This window comes from Rhamphochromis sp. 'chilingali', assembly GCF_963969265.1.
Source record: "Rhamphochromis sp. 'chilingali' genome assembly, chromosome: 11".
Taxonomy (NCBI): Eukaryota; Metazoa; Chordata; class Actinopteri; order Cichliformes; family Cichlidae; genus Rhamphochromis; species Rhamphochromis sp. 'chilingali'.
The window spans coordinates 27,168,158-27,185,993 of NC_137938.1; the positions used below are offsets into that span (position 1 = coordinate 27,168,158).

General features: G+C 38.8%; 3 protein-coding genes across 3 annotated transcripts; 2 read left to right on the forward strand and 1 right to left on the reverse strand.

The window, feature by feature from the left end:
* Positions 1-1,149: 1,149 nt before the first annotated feature.
* themis2 (thymocyte selection associated family member 2) lies at positions 1,150-7,178 on the forward strand. Its single transcript, XM_080895508.1, has 6 exons — positions 1,150-1,276; positions 1,618-1,758; positions 1,835-2,260; positions 2,758-3,965; positions 4,226-4,340; positions 5,912-7,178. The coding sequence occupies exons 1-6, from the start codon at positions 1,174-1,176 to the stop codon at positions 6,019-6,021; spliced, it is 2,103 nt and encodes a 700-aa protein (XP_080751634.1). The 5' UTR covers positions 1,150-1,173; the 3' UTR covers positions 6,022-7,178.
* A 143-nt stretch (positions 7,179-7,321) lies between these two features.
* Positions 7,322-13,318, reverse strand: rpa2 (replication protein A2). The gene is made up of 9 exons (XM_080895510.1): positions 13,161-13,318; positions 12,866-12,960; positions 12,425-12,526; positions 11,963-12,076; positions 11,652-11,726; positions 10,484-10,600; positions 9,432-9,569; positions 9,022-9,116; positions 7,322-7,836 (listed from the first exon to the last, which is right to left on the reverse strand). The coding sequence occupies exons 1-9, from the start codon at positions 13,171-13,173 to the stop codon at positions 7,749-7,751; spliced, it is 837 nt and encodes a 278-aa protein (XP_080751636.1). The 5' UTR covers positions 13,174-13,318; the 3' UTR covers positions 7,322-7,748.
* An 808-nt stretch (positions 13,319-14,126) lies between these two features.
* Positions 14,127-17,790, forward strand: smpdl3b (sphingomyelin phosphodiesterase acid like 3B). Its single transcript, XM_080895509.1, has 8 exons — positions 14,127-14,509; positions 14,589-14,805; positions 14,978-15,075; positions 15,184-15,327; positions 15,454-15,623; positions 15,790-15,970; positions 16,123-16,256; positions 16,619-17,790. The coding sequence occupies exons 1-8, from the start codon at positions 14,422-14,424 to the stop codon at positions 16,979-16,981; spliced, it is 1,395 nt and encodes a 464-aa protein (XP_080751635.1). The 5' UTR covers positions 14,127-14,421; the 3' UTR covers positions 16,982-17,790.
* Positions 17,791-17,836: the final 46 nt, after the last annotated feature.

Here is a 17,836-nt window from a genome sequence, read left to right on the forward strand (position 1 = left end):
ACTGCCAAACATCGAATAGAATATTAGACTACGTTTTCTCATTTACTCCGACTTTTACTTAAAATAAGTGGTAATACAAAATAATACATGAATTTTCTAAGAATGTTTAAACCCATGAGGGGGGGGATTAAACTAACACCAACTTTGAGTTACCACAAGAACCAGCAGGGGTCCCTATCCCCCAAATTTCTAAGTTAACACTGTTAAAAGGTCAAATCAGATAAAATAACTGATATTTGTTTCGTGAGCAGCTGGTGGTTTGAATGAAGCTAGGACTGTGGGTCTATCTATTTGGGGCAACGGTACTAATAGCTGGTGTGGGCGGACTCTGTGTCAAGCACTGATCTTTAGAGCTTTTTGTGGTTCTTGGAAACTGTGAGTTGAGTCAAACGCTAAAAACCACTGCCTGCCTTCCTTGATATGTCAAGGTGGGAGGATATCTAGCCTCTCCTTGCTGCAGATAGAAGTGTCATAGGCTTAGAAAAGCACTAAGAGCAGGAAGTGCTGAGAGAGAAAGATGACACATGGCTAAAACGAATATCACAAAGAGCCTGAAATATTAGTGAAGAAAAGCTATCAGTGTGTCCTCGCATCTGTGCTCTGAGAGTTGCTCTTTTGCATTTTTAAAGGTTATCATAGTGCATGTATTTATTTAAACCTTGCGCAATGTGTACACACTGATTTTGGCCACACCGTTAAGTAGAGCAGCTTGACTATCAAACAAGAAAAAAGAAATATAACACGTTCACACTGCAAAATTGCAATTGCGATTTGCTCCTTTTAAAGTCTGTCATCCTCTCCCCCTTTCTCTCCCTCTCTCTCTTTCACTCTTACACACACACACCCACACACACCCAAAAAATTAAGACATATAAAAAGCTCAAAGTTAGAGTGTGGATGTTTTCTTTTATTCTTCATAGCAGGCTTTATGCTGTAATCCCCCAAAATTTAATAAAACATTCTTTTGGATACTTATTCACCATCTTCACAGCAATGAGGCTTTGCCAGATTGCTTTGTCCCCGTATGTGAATGCACAAGTTGTGCAAAGAGATCCTGTAACTTCCTCATTCACTTTTGTGGTTTTTAACTGAGAAAGCACCCCCGTTTTGTGCTGCGCTTGTCATTTGCTGCCTGCCTTCATTTTTGGTTGCACACACTCAGAGGCAGCAGTGATGGCAGGCGCCACTGCTTTGCCACTTCAGGAATTCATCGCGTCATTGGACGATACCTGTCTGCCAAAACTTTTGCAAGTTTGCTCTGGAGTATATTTCCAAGGTAGTTTTTTATTATTATTATTATTACTTTTCCTCAGTGAGATGGCGTATACAGAAGGACAGCACTTACGAGATTATAGATTACTTCATTGCTGTGCGCTTCTCTGTGTTGTGTCTGTCTTTCATAAATTCAAAGTTACAATCTAGTGTACATTCCTTTTACATTTTGTACATTTTTAACCCTAAATTAGACGTTATTATATATAAAAAGAACAGTGAGCATTTGTTGTATTGCTCATGGCTCGCAACTGGAAACAATTCCCATTAGAGTGTATGCGTTCATGTGCTAGTTAAGAAATCATAATCATTTTTGTTCCTTCAGTTTCTTGTTTTCCATTCCAGGTTCTATATATGAAATTTCTGGGAGTGAAGTGTGCTTTTCCACTGGGGATCTAATAAAGGTCACTAAAATTGAGCTCCTATCAGTTTCCTGTCAAGACGTAGCAAACAATGAAACATTTGAGCTGCCTATCAGCCACACAGGTTGGTCTAGAGAAATTCTTGTAAGAATGGTTAAATCTATTTTGTAGAACTACAATGACTTTTCTTTTCTTCTCAGGCTTGTTCAGGGTCGTGCCAGAGGAGATGCCATACAGTACGGTAGAGGAGATGGTCAGCATGAGGCCGGTAGGCCTCGACTCCTCTCTTCCCTTCACTTTCTCCAGCCACTCCAAGATGACCATTGGCAATTTAGCACTGGGAGCTGGGACAGCTTTGACTGTGCTCTCTGTTGAGAAGCACAAGGATCAAGAGGATCAAGTCCGCTGCCTTATTCGAGGACAACAAGAAGCCTCAGCTGAAGTGTGCATCCCTGTTTCTTTCCGAGGGGAGTTCTATGAGTGTGAGAGTGAGGAGCGCTTTACCCTGCGGGAGATCATGTCCTCGTCGTCCCTGCGTAGCCGAAGGTTTCGCTTTGTCAATGCTACCAAGTGTGATCGGCCTCTTATGCTCAGTCCAGTATACCATGTCCAGGCCGTCATGAACTGTAAGAATAACCTACTTTTTAACTATTTAACTACTATTTAACATAATGTTGATCTGGATTTGTTATTTGTGTGTGAACCCCACCGTGTGTTATGTTAATGCAAAGTTTGTGAACTTCCACTTTAACTTCCACCTTAATTGTGAAATACTTGGTTCATGACATTTTATTGTTCCTCTAAATCTGTGCACATTTATGCACTACATAAACAACATTTGTGCATATTAAAATTTTACACTTGAAGCCAATGACATATAGTACATACCATGCTATAAAACAGTTAAAGTTAATGCCACCTTGAAAAACATCAGCATATCATTAAAAGCAATTAATCTATATGATGCACTGTTATGATTGCTTATGATTATATGATTGCTTATATTTGTAACCTCAATAATTTAAATTCAGAACAAAAAAAAGCATAGTTCACCTGTACTGCACTCATACCAAAGTTAAATATACCTAATATGCATGACTGCCTTCCTCTCTTTTGTCTACAGTGAGGAAGAATGTGGTGAAGTTTCCATCCAGCTTAGAAGTGGATGTGGTCGATGTCACCGAGCTGTGTAAAGATGTGCATTTTATTGTACCCCTTTCTCTGAGTGAAGTCCACTCTGAGCCGAATAAATCATTCCCTGGAGTGGTGGAGATCATCGAAGACCCAGAGACGCGCTCCCTGTTCAAGTGCAGCTGGCTACCGGAGCTTCGCAAGAATGAGCACCTGATTTTTCACAAAAAAGGAACCTCGCCCATGATTTTATTATCCACTTTGAAAAGCAGGAAAACACCGCAGTACTTCCTGGTGTCTCAGCAATATGGTGGACGTTTCCGGAGACGGCCAAGAGAGTTTAATTCAGTATACGAGCTGTACGTTGCTTCAATCCACGCACCAGGTCTGAAGGTCAGCGTAACAAGGAACTGTGAGGAAGTGGAAGAGGAGGGACTCCCTGCCCTCAGTGTGGGGGAACAGCTTGAGGTTGTGCGCTGCGATAGGATGGTTTTACCCTGTGAAGGCAAAGCAGGACAGAAGCAGTCGGTAGAGGCTCTTTTGTGTTATCGCCTTCAAGAGTCGGACGATGATGATGATGATGATGATGAGGATGAGGATCAGGTGAAAAGGGAGGATGAAAAGGAAGAGATTATTATGCCTCTTTACATGGAGGGTCACTTTGTGGAAGTACTCAGTGACAACAGGAAGTACAAACTCAGTGACTTGGGGAAGGAGTTTAGCTTGCCTCTGGATGTTAAAGTGGTGGGCCGTGATACAGAACTCGAGAAGGATCCCCTCTATGGGTTCTCATGTCTCAGAATAGAGGCAGCTATGTTGGAACCCACCATTCAGGCAAGCTTTGTACACAAGCCAGAGTACTGTTTCGAGATCCCAACGCAGTGGCTCTCAATGTCTGTCTATTTTACTACAGACCCCCTCCCATGGCCCAAAGATCAACCCCCCACGTGTCAAGTGGAAAGAGTTACCGAAGTTGCAGACACATTCTTTTATGAGTTTCGCAAACGTGGTAACTCAGATGCGGAGCCGCCACCTCGACCACCAAAGCGAAACATGTCATTTTCGGCACCTCCCAAAAAAACAAAGAAATCAAAGAAGGCAAACAAATCCAAACATCAAGGAGACAAAAGCGTCCCAACCAAACAGTTCAGCGACTTGACTTTGAATAACAAAAAGAGGCCCCCCGCCCCACCACCTCCCGTGAGTGACTCTTTTCATGCTTGTATAACATTTTCGAAAGCTATTATTATAAAGGCTAAAGCTCAGCTTAGGTTGTCTAGATTTTCTTGTCACGTCAGGTTTCTCTTGAAACCCCACTACGGTGAAACTAATATACAGATTCTCATAATGTGACTTTCAGGAAATGAACTAAGCAAAAATAACAAATTGGTGCTTCCACTTTTTTCCTGTGGTAAATACGCCATGCATGTAATAAAACAGAAGTTTCCTCTTTTGTGCAGGCTAATGAAGATGAGCCCCCACCACTTGTGCCCCGAAAGTTCTCAGCGGCTGACCAAACCATAGGCAAGGCTCTGCCAAACACTTATGTACAAATGAAGGAGTCTGCTAAAACAGGTGGGGCTCTGTCTGATATAATGTTTTAAGAGAGCCACCGATTTGTCTCTTGCAAAACTTATAGTGCAGCTGCTGGACTAGTAAAGCATTCTCTATGTTTATATTAAAGCAGTGTTTGCAGGACAACCTCTAAATTTGAGACATTTTCACCATGGGAAAGAGTTTATATACTGTAGGGTTTATATAAAGACCCCAAAAAGTTGAGAATACTGGCAGACTTTGGCTTCCCTCTACATCTCTAAGACAAATGTGAGCGTGACTGTTCACAGAGCCACAGAGAATTCACAAAGTCATCAAGACCACTAAAAGCACATAGAGTAACATTTTTTCTGCCATAACGCACAGAACTAAACTTAAAGTAAATGAATATGAAGAAGGGTTCAAAATCAGCTTCACCTGCACTATATACACAAAAGTACTGGTCAATACATTTTTCATATTTGAATTCAAAGGGTTTTAGTCCCATTTCAGCAGCTGTATAAAATCAAGCATCTTGCCATGCAGTCTGCCTTTGCAAACATCTGATAAAGGATGGTTTGTTCTAAAGAGCTCGTGTCAATAGATAGATAGTCCACCATCCGCTGTAACATATAGCTGAAAAGTGGAAGCGTCTTAGAACCACAACAGCTCAGCCATGAAGTAGCAGACCGTGTAAAGTTACAGAGCGGGGTTGCCAAGTGCCGAGGTGCACAGTGCGTAAAAGTTGCCAAACATCTGTAACGTCAGTAACTGCAGCGTTCCAAACCTCCTTTGGCATTAACATCAGCACAAAAACTGTGTGCGTGGAGCTTCAAGGCATGGGTTTTCATGGCTGAGCAGCTCCTGTAGCTGTAATGTGCAGGTGACCCAGTACTTGTATCCACGTAGTCTACAAATACACAAAACCAAACAGTGAACATGAACTGAATAGTAATGAAAAACATATCAATGTCTTATTGTCTCAGTAATGTGTAATTTATATGTAAAAAACACATACGTAAGTATATTCAATTAAAAGTATGTGCATATGCATATGTAAATATACAAATTACCTAATGTATTAATAATGCATTAGATGCATTAAATGCAAATAATAAGAATTTAGCCGTGTTTATCACACCATGTTTATCGTCCATTAACCATAGACGCAAACTTACACAATAACCACAGACCGTAAACAGCATGTGCAGATTGAGAAAGTCTATGGTTTTGGGAGACTTCATCATTTCTAATATATTCATGCTTTTATTTACTTACTATTACTCTTCGTCACTTAACAAAATCCACAATGACGCCTTAATTCCAAGTGTGTTCCTGTATAAGATTCAACCCATCACCCAATAGTATCTCAGGAGACATTCTTCCTATAGAAGCGAAATGTGTTTAGTCATTTCGATTGGCTGCATCAGGAAGTGAAGTGAAAACCTGTGATAGGTGGTGTATGTGATGGGTGGTGCATAAATGTTTGGTGGTGCATAAATCGCATGTTTTCTGAAAGGAAGACATTCGGCGGCACATTTGATAAATGACAGTTAGGATGAATATAAGAATATTGTGAAATATAGTATTACTAACAATAATCTTTCCACCAGGGAGTGTGCCTGACGATGAAAATGGGGACAGTGACCATGACTATGAAACTGTGGATGACACTTTGGCTGTTATGATGAAGAAAGCACAAGAAAATGTTATGTACTACTAAAGGAAATATCTTCTACATCTTCTGCAACAGAGAAAAATCCTGCTCGAGCAGTGAGAACTGAACTGTTCCCTATCCTACAAGTGCTGTGCAGGGTTGGTTGACATGACATCATTCAGCTTAGCCCAGAATAAATACAAACTTGGTGGTGTTTTCACATCTGTTTTCTCACGTGGTCAGCAAAATTTCTTTTTACCTCATAACTTTATACCCAGAACTATACTTCACTGTTTTCAGTAATCGTGTATTCAAACTTTGAACACATACCACTCTTGTAGTTCAAACACTTTTTATTGTACACAAACTTGTTTAGAAATTGTTGATTTAACCATGTAGTAATTGAGGCTATGTCTTTCAGCTTTGTGTACAGGTCCGTATTTATATTGTGAGGTACTAAGTAGCTAGTTACTGTATATAATGCCTTCTTTTGCATAGTTACAGCAACAAACTATAGGATAATATGCAGTCGAACATAACACCATAAATTACAGCCTTTAAAATTACCAGTGTTAAATCAATAACTTCTCTCAAAAATGCATATTAATAAGCTTCAAACTGGCTTCAATGGATTGTATTCTGTTGCACAAGTATACAACATATGTGTATGTCAAACTCCTACTGCATAGATGCAAACTCTAAAGAGAAATAGCTCACCCCACTCATTGATGGAAGGCATTTGTCTAAACCGCAACATTGTAACGCTGCAGCACCGGTAGCAGAAGCCGTCCCTCTAACCACATCAAACTATTTATCTGTGAACAGAAATGTATTTGCCTTTTTTTTTTTTTTTTGCAAATTAACTCCAAGGAGGAGTAGAAACATTTTCACTGAAAATGAAAGTATGTTTTGCATCTTTGTTAACCGATGGACAATCCATTTTGTGCCATTTTTCTTTGAAAGATTATTTCCACTGCATGTAAATGTGTGGTTGATTTCAATTTTCTATTAGACATTATCATAAAGTATGATTTCTATATGAAACTGGACCTATGTGGTTTATTCCAACTTTGTAAAACTTTAAATAAGATCTTATATTATCTATAAGAATGTGTGTGAAACTCTAAGATAAGTGTTAAAGTCAGCTTGTGGTTTTACAGCTAGATATGTGAAAGCAAATGTGAATTACGCATGTTAGTTTTTCTAAAATGCAAAAAAACAAAATCTCCACCCTGATAGACACAGAATAATATATAGATATATATACACACGTGTGTGTATACTAATGTATCATATATTTACACACACGCCTATACCAGAAAAAGGGGCTTATACAACTTGATAAACTGAACCAACAGAACAAAAATACATTTTGAATAATCAATTTATTTTGGCAAAACTAAATTACATAGACAAAAAAAAAGTTGGATTACTTATGTTCCAAATCTTTAAAAAGAAAGAAAGAAAGATGTTTTACAGAAGAAGAAAGATACATAAACAGAAAGAAAGTAGTAACTCCCAACAATAATCTGAGTGACAGAAACTTTTTCGGGCGAAATGGCTGAAGCAACATCAGGAATACAGGATGTGTAAACCTTGAGTTTCACCATTTGTAAACCACGTGTTCTTCAACAAACATAGACCACAGTGCCGACAGACTTGCAGCATTTCACACAGCTCTGTGGCATTATAGACTCAGGGAGGTTGTTACTTATGTGATAGCTTTCGGTAATAAATGATGTACCAATTATTTCAAATACGTAACCCCACTGATGGTAACAAGATGAATTAGTCTAGTCATCACTGTCAGTTGATTTGTAGTGATCTTCGTCGATGGTGGAAAAGATATGACCTTCGTTGCTAAGGAACTCCACAGCTTGTCTGTTAAAGCAAAAGGAAACAGCATTTTAGAAGTGCTAAAAATCAAATTAAAAAAAATCCGAAGGGTTACCATAATAATTTCATGGTATTATTATTAATAATAATACCATGAAATAAAATATTTGTGAACTGAGTACCAAGTAGACAAATCATTTCCTGTACACTAAAGGAAAATCTCTTTAAAAAAATACAATAAAAGCATAAAATCTAATATAAAATTATATATTAGATTTTTTTCTTTTATTGTATCTTTTTCACTCTGGTACAGTTTCAGAAAACAAAGCAAAACTACCAAATTAGCATGCAGTGGGTGTTTCACTCGGGTCATTCTAAAGTCTTGGACATACACTTCCTGTAGTTTGCATAACGTATGTACTGCTAACACCAAAAGGGTGTAACTGCATTTTTCTATTATTATTATTATTTTTTAAACTGAGGTTGTACTGTCCCTGCTCAAATTTTGCATAGTGGGATGCACCAAAAGAAAGTAACTGAGAGCAAAGTTTTTATAAACTGACCCAAACAAAGTCCTTCAAGACCACATTGTCTTGAAGGACAAAGACAATGTGGTCTTGATCCGTAATAAGATAAGAAGGAAACTTTGTTATCTTGACATTCACCATCCCTTAATAAAGCTACCGTACTTTTATCAAGAAGTCAAACTAAAGCATTCAGCTTGTCCTTTAAAGCTGAATGCTTTAATGCTCTAATGTTTTAGAGCATTAAAGCAGCTTGCTAGAACACATCTAAAGTTAACTCTCCATCACAAATAATGTGTTAACTCTTGACTTGTAAAAAACAACAACAAAAAAGAACACTTTAGCCACTACAGGCCTTCTCTCTTGGTTTCAGTTTGTTTAACAGCACTGTACCTCCAGTGACTGTGTTGTTCAGACCAAGTCCATTTTGCAGATAAAGGGTTGAGAGTTTAAATTGTGGGAATTCATTCTTTGCTATTTGGAAAAAATGTATGTTGTAATTTTGTGTGAGCTTCTCTCTCTTTGAAACCATCCTTTTTATGACGGTACAAACCCAACGTAAAAAGTAAAATAATAATTTGAACGTCATTTAAGTGGATGCAGCTTAGTTTGCCTCTTGGTCTGTTTCAGTGTATGTAAGGGCTTTTCTACTTTTCCAACAGTCAAAAAGTAACATTTTATATTGTTTTATCACTTTAAAACTTACTTGATCACAGCAATACTCATGCTGCCGAGTCTCTTCTTTAGTTCTTGAATGCTAATACCCTGCGGTTCTGGACAGCTTCTTATCAAACACAGCACCTTGAGAGAGAAAAGTCGACAGGGTAAGCAAGCTGACACACACTGCTAAAAGAAGCTATGTTCCAGTCTACTGACTTCTTTTTCTGAAAATGTTTTTTATAAAACAACAAATCTTTGATGCAGTTCACACAAAGAAGTCGAAGACAGGATGTAAGAGTCAACGATCACTGTTTGGGTTTACATAAATAAACGGGTGTAATAGCTGTTCTTTTCAGCATTCAGATACAGTGCCCCTTCATTTCTCACCACAGCTTATCTATGATAGTTAAGAACTGTGAATTTCTTGTTACCGCTGTCTGATTTATTTAGGCTCACCTGATTCTGGTTTGCACTTAACCCATTGTTGGTCATGTCGTTGGCACCTGCATAGCCTCCTGCATTCCCATCCATGCCTCCCATGGTGGGTCGTGACATGGGCATGGCACTACTGCTCATTCCTCCTCCGGCAGCCGACTGAAAGAGAATGAAATTGCACGTTTTCAACATTATACATAGATTTGATAAAGGATACAGAACAACCTTCAGAGACAGATATGTAAAAGTATGACACTGAAAATGTGATTACAACCGCCTGATACACATTCATCAAAAAAAAAAAAAAACAAACCATGCATCTCAAATGGAAAGGTACCCCTGGCTATTATTAGCCAATCCATTTATAACAGGCTGTTGGTCAATTTCATAAATAAATATAGAGCACTTAAAACAAGTGAGTGTTAAGCCTATTTGGTGGCAGTAACAGTCTGAGTTTGACCTCACGGGTTCCGGCAGTCTACAGAGTATTAGAGGGATTGATGAGCGTTAAAGCCATGTATACTGAAGCAGACTATGCCCTTTATGGAACATAGGATACAAAAAGTAAATTTGCAGCGCTGCAGAAGCAATAGTTATCTAGAAAGCTTAATTTTTATTATGTCATTACTCAGTTTCACTTCTAATGTGTTTCTATATTGACTGCAAATCATTTTTTAAGCCATTTAAAACAAAACAATCATTCTGTACGACCTCTAATGTGTTTAAAATCATCTCTCAAAGCTGTTAGAATTATGGTTTTAATACATAAAACAAAAAGAAAAAAAATAGCCAGGCTGTAGAAGTCAGATAAGGTGTTGACTGGGCTTGGATATTTATACCCATTCACTGAAATCATGTGTGTCTGTGACCATTTATCTGTAGGAGCTCACTCTCACACTTAGCACAAACACAACTAAAAGATGTGACAACGCTGTACTGTTTCTTAGGAATCTGGCAAACAAACTAAGCAATCTTTAACAGAAGTGGTATTCATAGAACCGATCTCAACTTCCCTTTTTCACTTGTTTAGCCACCATTAAAGGCTGTGAAGGTATAAGCACAAGATTTCTCACCATAGTTTGAGGCTTGCTGAGTGCCATGTGTGCTTGGACAACCTCTAACATATGAGAGGTGATTTCATTCATATCCTCCAGGGGCCTGACGCTGAATGCCACAACAGACCTGTGGTTCTAAGAAAGGAAGGCACAAAAAAATAGACACGCCATCATGAATTCAGAGAGGAATTAAAGCGAGCAACATCCACTTCAAGTATTTCAAGTGATGAAACAAATCTATGTTGGTAAAGGTGTAAAAGCCTTCTTAAGTGGAGCTCAAGTGTAATTTAGACACATGTTAGACACATGTCTCACACACACACACAAAGGTTAATAAATGTTTAAATGTGAACAAGATTAAATATGACATTGTCAGAAATGTTTGTGCATTGAGAAATCATACAGCCGCTTGAAAATTTTACACTGTCATGTTGCCTTTCAATGAAATCATGATGCAAGTCATAAGTTCCTACTTGATTCTGGGTACTGTGCAAATGTTGTTAGCATTTACTTTAAATGAACCATTTCCAATTGATTCACAGTCTGTTTGTGTGTGTGTGTGTGTGTGCGTGCGTGCGTGCGTGCGTGCGGTTATCCGCACGCAAATATATTCTTTTTTTTTTTAATTTAATTTTACAATAAACCTCACTGATAAATAACTAACTCAGCAATATCAGCTGCTGGCGAGTCTCATCCAGTTGTTGGAACTCCAGCTGGCTGTTAGGTCTCGTTCTGCTCTTTAGGTCTCACTGGAGCAGCACATGAGCCATTACTCCACCAGCTGCAGTTAACAATGGGGCAGGAATCAGTCTGGCTGCGGGAAGCAGCTGATTGACTTTGAAGAACGCCACAACACCAACCACCAAGTAAGCTAGTAGAGCAGGGCCTCAAGTGCCGGTGTCCTGCAGGTTTTAGATATGACCCTGGGTCAACACACCTGAATCAAATGATTAGTTCATTACCAGGCCTCTGGAGAACTTCAAGACATGTTGAGGAGGCAATTTAACCATTTAAATCAGCTGTGTTGGATCAAGGACACATCTAAAACCTGCAGGATGTGTCCTCTCTGGAGGACATATCCTGGGGCCTGGAGTTGGACACCCCTGTAGTAGACGGTGGATGGGGTTTGATAGCAACCACACTTTTAAACTAATAAGCGGTCATAGGTGGCAGATATTAAACTCACCTGAAAAGAGCGCAGATTTCCAGATACTTTGACATATGTTCCTGGGGGAAGGACAGTGCTGTCCACACTTTGGTCCTGTATAAATAAAAAGCACATACTTGATCCTTTTCATCCAATTCCAGTTAATTTTCCTTAGGATTTGTGTTACTACTGCCCTTTCCTCTTGGCCTTCTACTTAAAGAAATGTAATGCTAAACAGATATTATAGTATAGTAGCTTTCTCACTATGTAATGGAGTTTATATACACCTAATTACCTCATGTTTCAATACAGACTGAGCTTGCAGCAGAGCTGTGATGGTGGATACTTACCTCTGTGTCTACCCATTGCTTCACATCCATGGGAGCGCCTGTCATGTCATCAACCTTGTACTGGATGTTGGTCATGGATTTATCTGTGCTTCTGATGACCCCCACAATGGTGACCTATGACACAGAACACAATTATTATGAAATCTGGAAATATTAGAATAGTTATTACGTCCATGTTGCAAAATGTTGTAACATAAAATGATTTAAAATTCTGCATTTGGTCTGACTGTTAGATAGATGTTTATTTATTTAAAAGGATTTTTTAAAAAGTACAATCAACATAGATGGATATCCAACATAATTTCTGTAAACAAAAGTAACTTGTATTTAAAAGGGAGTGTAAAGTTGCTGTTGTTCAACTGCAGAAGTAAAAAAAAAACCTGTATTACAGAGTACCAAACTAATGCTATTAAGAGATGAAAAAGTAACTGGTTAGTGAACTAACTGAATGGTTTGGCTCACCTGGGCAACATCCACATCTCCTACTCTGAATGACTCATCGGCTTGGGAAGCAGACATTAGCTGAGACACTGTGCAGGGGATTATTTGGTTGGCACGTGTTCTCTGCAAAGACCCAAACACAAATGGGTTGACCTGTCAATTTGTGCTTCCATCACTATACAGAAGTCAACATGTGTACAAAGAGGGGATATCTCACTTGGCAAATGAAGGTATAAGATAAGACTTTATTGATCCCACAACGGGGAAATATTTGCGTCACCTCAGCTCAGGTACAGATATCAGAAGGAAATACAAATAAGTACAATCAATGAAAAAAAGTAAGATAATAAAAGTAATAAAAGTATGGTGTTGCTGGTTTTCAGCACAATTTTTACAGATTTATGTCTGTGTCAAGTCTTTAGTGAATTATTCCGACTTTTAAGTGTAGATATAAGTACAGACCCCCTTTTTCTCTCCCCCCTGGGATAAGGCAGGTGATGCAAATCCTCCTGGAGACTGAGTGTAGCCCCCAGCCATACTGGACTCACTGTACCCTCCTGAAAATGTATAAAGAGGTAAACAACTGTGTCACCGAAATCGTTTATTAAACATGATCTTCATTTGACCCACCTTCACTCACATTCAACACACAATAACAAAGACGTCTGTAGTCAAGCTAACGTGGACCGAAACAACACAGCGACACCGAGTCCATATGGCTGCTTTATAAACACAACGGTGTCGAAATACAACTCACCCTGATTCCACATGCTTCCGCTGTTTGTTTAACTTATTAAAGTAAGGCGTAAAATGTTACGTGCAGTAATGTATGTAGCCAAACGTATTTCTCTGGTCCTCTTCCTCGTTTAATCCCGCGCGCAACCTTCAATGTACAGCGCAGGCGCACAGTGGAACTCCCGCGAAATCTATGATGACGCAGATCTTCTACGTCAGATAATTCAGCCCTAATTTTTGCTTGTCAGGCTATCGTTCCCCTTCCAGCGCCAAGACTGACCAATGCAAAAGCACAAACTCTGGTCCCAAACCACTGTTTAACATGTACTAACATTATTATTATCATTATTATTATTATTATTATTTGCTATATTACTTAATGAAGCTGTCCATGGCCTGGGAGTTACGTCTGCCTGAAAGAGAAACATCAGGGAATGATTTTGAAAGAGTCCTAAGGTTGCTTTCATGAACTTCCCGAAGCACTACGTGCTCACGCGCGGTTTTGCGGCTTTGCAATTGCCATAATAAATCATTTCCAAAGAACATTTGCAAACCCATAGCTGTGTTTATCAAAAACAGACAGATATTGCAAAATTTCCAACGATAATTAAAAACGCCCCTTTACCGTGAAAAGAAATAAGCGAAACAAATAATAACAAAACCAAAACAAAGCAAAACATTTTTTATTTGCATCATCAGCTTGAGAAACAGATTCTCCACAGTTATAACAGCGTCGATTTGGGGAAACACGAGTATCACGCGAGGGCACCATGAATAAAATCCTTTTGTATTTAGTAAAATATTACAGTGTAACAGCGAAAACATTCGCACGTAGATGTGTTTTAATATACTGTGTCTATATACTCCTGCTATGAATGTATGTATATTTATTGGATTCTTAAACAGCGCATGCCCAAATAAGGTAACTGTAAAAGGTGGTCTACTAAATTTAAATTTAGTCCACATAAAAATAGTCTAGGCGTAGTCTACAAGCAGGAATTCGACTCTCAAATAGCTTCACAGATATATGGATATATATATAGAGCTTTTTTCAGCCGAAGCTTTTTATTGTCTTTAGATTTATTTTGATACTTATTTTTATTTATTTAATTGTATGCAGGCTAAAATGTAGTCTTGCATCATTACTGATAGCGAAGTATCCCCTGCACATAGGGATCCAAACACCTTTAAGCCTCAGATGCGTCATGACCAGTCATCTTATCATGATTTCGCCTTTATAGACTTACGGCATACCTTTTAAACCAGGTCTTGATTTTTGTCGGATGTTTCTTCCTCTCAAAGGCTTCGACATGTCAGCAGTAAGGCTGCTTCTGTCTTGCTTTCTTTTTAAAGAGGCTTTTGCGCTCTCGGGTAAGCATCAGATAAATCAAGTGTATATCTTAATCTCGGGATAACTTACTGGATGCCATTACGCATCGTTCTTACACAGGGAACTTTTGGCACATCACGGATCTCCACTGGGACCCAACGTACAAACTGAGCAACAACAATCCTGCACTGGTGTGCGCATCCAGTGGCAAACGACCTGCAGCCAATGCTGGTAAATTTGGAGACTATGTTTGTGACTCGCCATGGCACCTGATCAACTCTTCTGTTTATGCAATGAAGAGTATTCTACCAAACCCGGACTTCATCGTATGGACTGGGTATGTTACTTTTTTTTTAATGAATATTGCAGGACAGTGCTAGTCTTAAGACTATATCTGGGGAAATAAATGCTTGTTTGCCTTTACAGTCATGATATTTTCAGATTAGTATTTGGTATTGACATGTTTGACTGCAATTAATCCTGAAACAATCTGCTGTGTTACTTCTCAGTGATGACACTCCACATGTTGATAATAAAGATCTGGGAGAAGACGCAGTGCTCAACATTATCAACAACCTCACTGACATCATAAATCGAGTGTTTCCAAGTAATTACAAAATCAGGCGGAAACATGCAAGGTCAACACATATGATAGTGTTTTAGCGTTGGCTGCTTCTAATAAATAATGTCTTTTATACATTATTGTCTTGTTTAGACACTAAAGTGTACTCAGCCCTGGGGAACCATGATTACCACCCGAAGAGTCAGCTTCCTGCAGCCCCAAGCTCTATGTATGACCGAATAGCAGAAATGTGGCAAGGCTGGTTGGATCCAAAGTCAAAAGAAACATTTAAAAAAGGTGAAGAAGGCTTTCTCTAATAGTTACAAATATATGTGCAATTACTTTCCAAAGAATGAATACATCAGCTTATGATGCACAGGAAAAATTTAAACACACATTATCTGGGATGTTCCTCTTGCACAGGTGGATACTACACAGAAAAGCTCATGAATCAGACTGGTTTCAGGATGCTGGTCCTTAACACCAATCTCTACTATGATCAGAACAAGCTGACCACGAACATGGATGACCCAGCGGACCAGTTTAGTTGGTCAGATCAGATTCTTACAGAGGCAACCAACAACAAAGAGAAGGCAAAGCATCTCATCTTGTTCATGGATGTTTGGATGTTAGGGACTAGAGCTCAGTAAAAGATGGCGTTTGTAATGAATACAATCCCTGTATAAGCAATTGCCCCTCCAAAAAAGAGATTTGGTCCTGATTGGATTTTAGTTAACTCTGTATTGTTTGGTTTATCAGGTTTACATCATTGGCCACGTTCCTCCAGGTTTCTTCGAGAAGAAAAGAAGTAAACCATGGTTTACACCAAAGTTCAACCGGCGATATTTGGATTTAATTGAGAAGCATCATTCTGTCATTAAAGGCCAGTTCTTTGGCCATCATCACACTGATAGCTTCCGTATGTTCTACAACACAGAGGGTAAGCCACACTGCAGTAATAGTACTCATTTCACCTTGTATTAGTATTACCTGTTTATCACTTAGCCGGAATGCGTCTCCGATATCCAGCATTAACATTAACACACACTAATACTGTTGTTATCAGAGCTGATATCTTGTCCATTTCTACAGGTTCTCCCATTAGTACCATGTTCCTCAGCCCTGGTGTCACACCGTGGGAAACAACACTTCCTGGAGTTAAGGATGGAGCGAACAATCCTGGGATTCGTGTCTTTGAATATGACACAGAAACACTGCTAGTCAAGGCAAGTTTTGGCCTTTACAATTTTCATTAGACATTTATGTTCCTCTAGGGGTGTAGTGGTTAACACATTTGCTTGGCAAGTGAACAGTTGCTAGTTCATTATCAGCCAGATACAAAAATCCCCTTGTATTGTAGCTCCAGAAAGACCATCCGGTGTAAAACGCTGCCAAATCAAACATGTGAAACGCTCCTTGTGGCAACGGGGCAGTCAAAAGTAGCAATCAAGAGCCTAAAAATAGGCTCTTATGCAACTTATATGAATATATATTTGTATTTTAAAAGATTGTAAAACCTTCAGAAATATCTTGTAATGCTTCTATTGTTCGCTTTCTGTGTTTAAACCACATGCTTTCTTTCATGCAGGATGTGGTGACCTATTACCTGAACCTTACTCATGCTAATGTAGCCACAGGACGCTGGGAGAAAGAGTATCGCCTCACAGAGAGTTTCAGAGTACCAGATGCCTCTCCAGCCTCCATGCACGAGGTTCTAAAGCGTGTAGCTGATGACCCCCGCTACCTGCAGAAGTACTATGATTTCAACTCTGTGAACTATGACCTGAGGGATTGTGACAGCGACTGCCGTGTTGACCACGTGTGCGCAGCACGAGAGGTAGACTTTGACAGGTATGAACACTGCCTCGTTAAGGAGGGGGCAGTTTTCATCTATGGTGGCCTCCTGCCACTCATCTCCGTGGCTTTAAGTCTGGTGGTGGCCCATGAGTAATTAATTCAATACTATTTTGAACTATAACTAACTCTGAACTCAGTATGGGTTTATTGTTTCCCTAAACCAACATATAAGCTTTCTCCCTCAGAATCTATAAATATCGTTAGCTTCATAGCATAATTGCCTAAGTCATTTGACTAAGTCAATGACTTAGGCACTTATGCTATGAAGCTAACGATATGCAATAATCTTTTGTTTCAAAATTATTAAAATCATGTCCACACGTGTATCACTGACCCATTCAGCAATGCAAACTCCCCCTCTGACTTTCTGACTGGCTGTATGACGTTCCACCTTAAAAACTGCACACTTTTAGCAGAGGAATCTGAGAATAGCTTTCTGGTGTCAACATTTGTAATGAATTTCATTCTTTAAATTATAATTCAAGAGAGACATCAAGAAGCAGGAAGTATTTGTTTTAAATGTCACTATTTAACATGTAGCGCTATAATAATGCATTTTCATACTTTCAGTTATATTACATCTATAAATGAAATGAGTCATGCTCCAGTGTGTAATTAAACTATGGAAAAATGCAACCTTTGTCTTCAGTAATCCTTGGTGTGCCCCTTGACCTTGATTTATGGGTACTGGCTGAATACTTTGTTTCAAAACTACACAGTATTCTTGTGCCTCTAAAGGTCAGCTACCATAGTTTTATTTGTGTAAACTCTACTGTATCTTGTTGTCAATCCAAAACTCAATCTTATGAATTTCATGTACATTAGCTAAAAAAATCGATTATATCAGGATTTTATATATAATAAATGTCATAACATTACTTCTATTGTCCATGCAACTTCAAAGCAAAGCAATCAGTTTTGGAAATATTATAAGATAAAGTTGTATTAT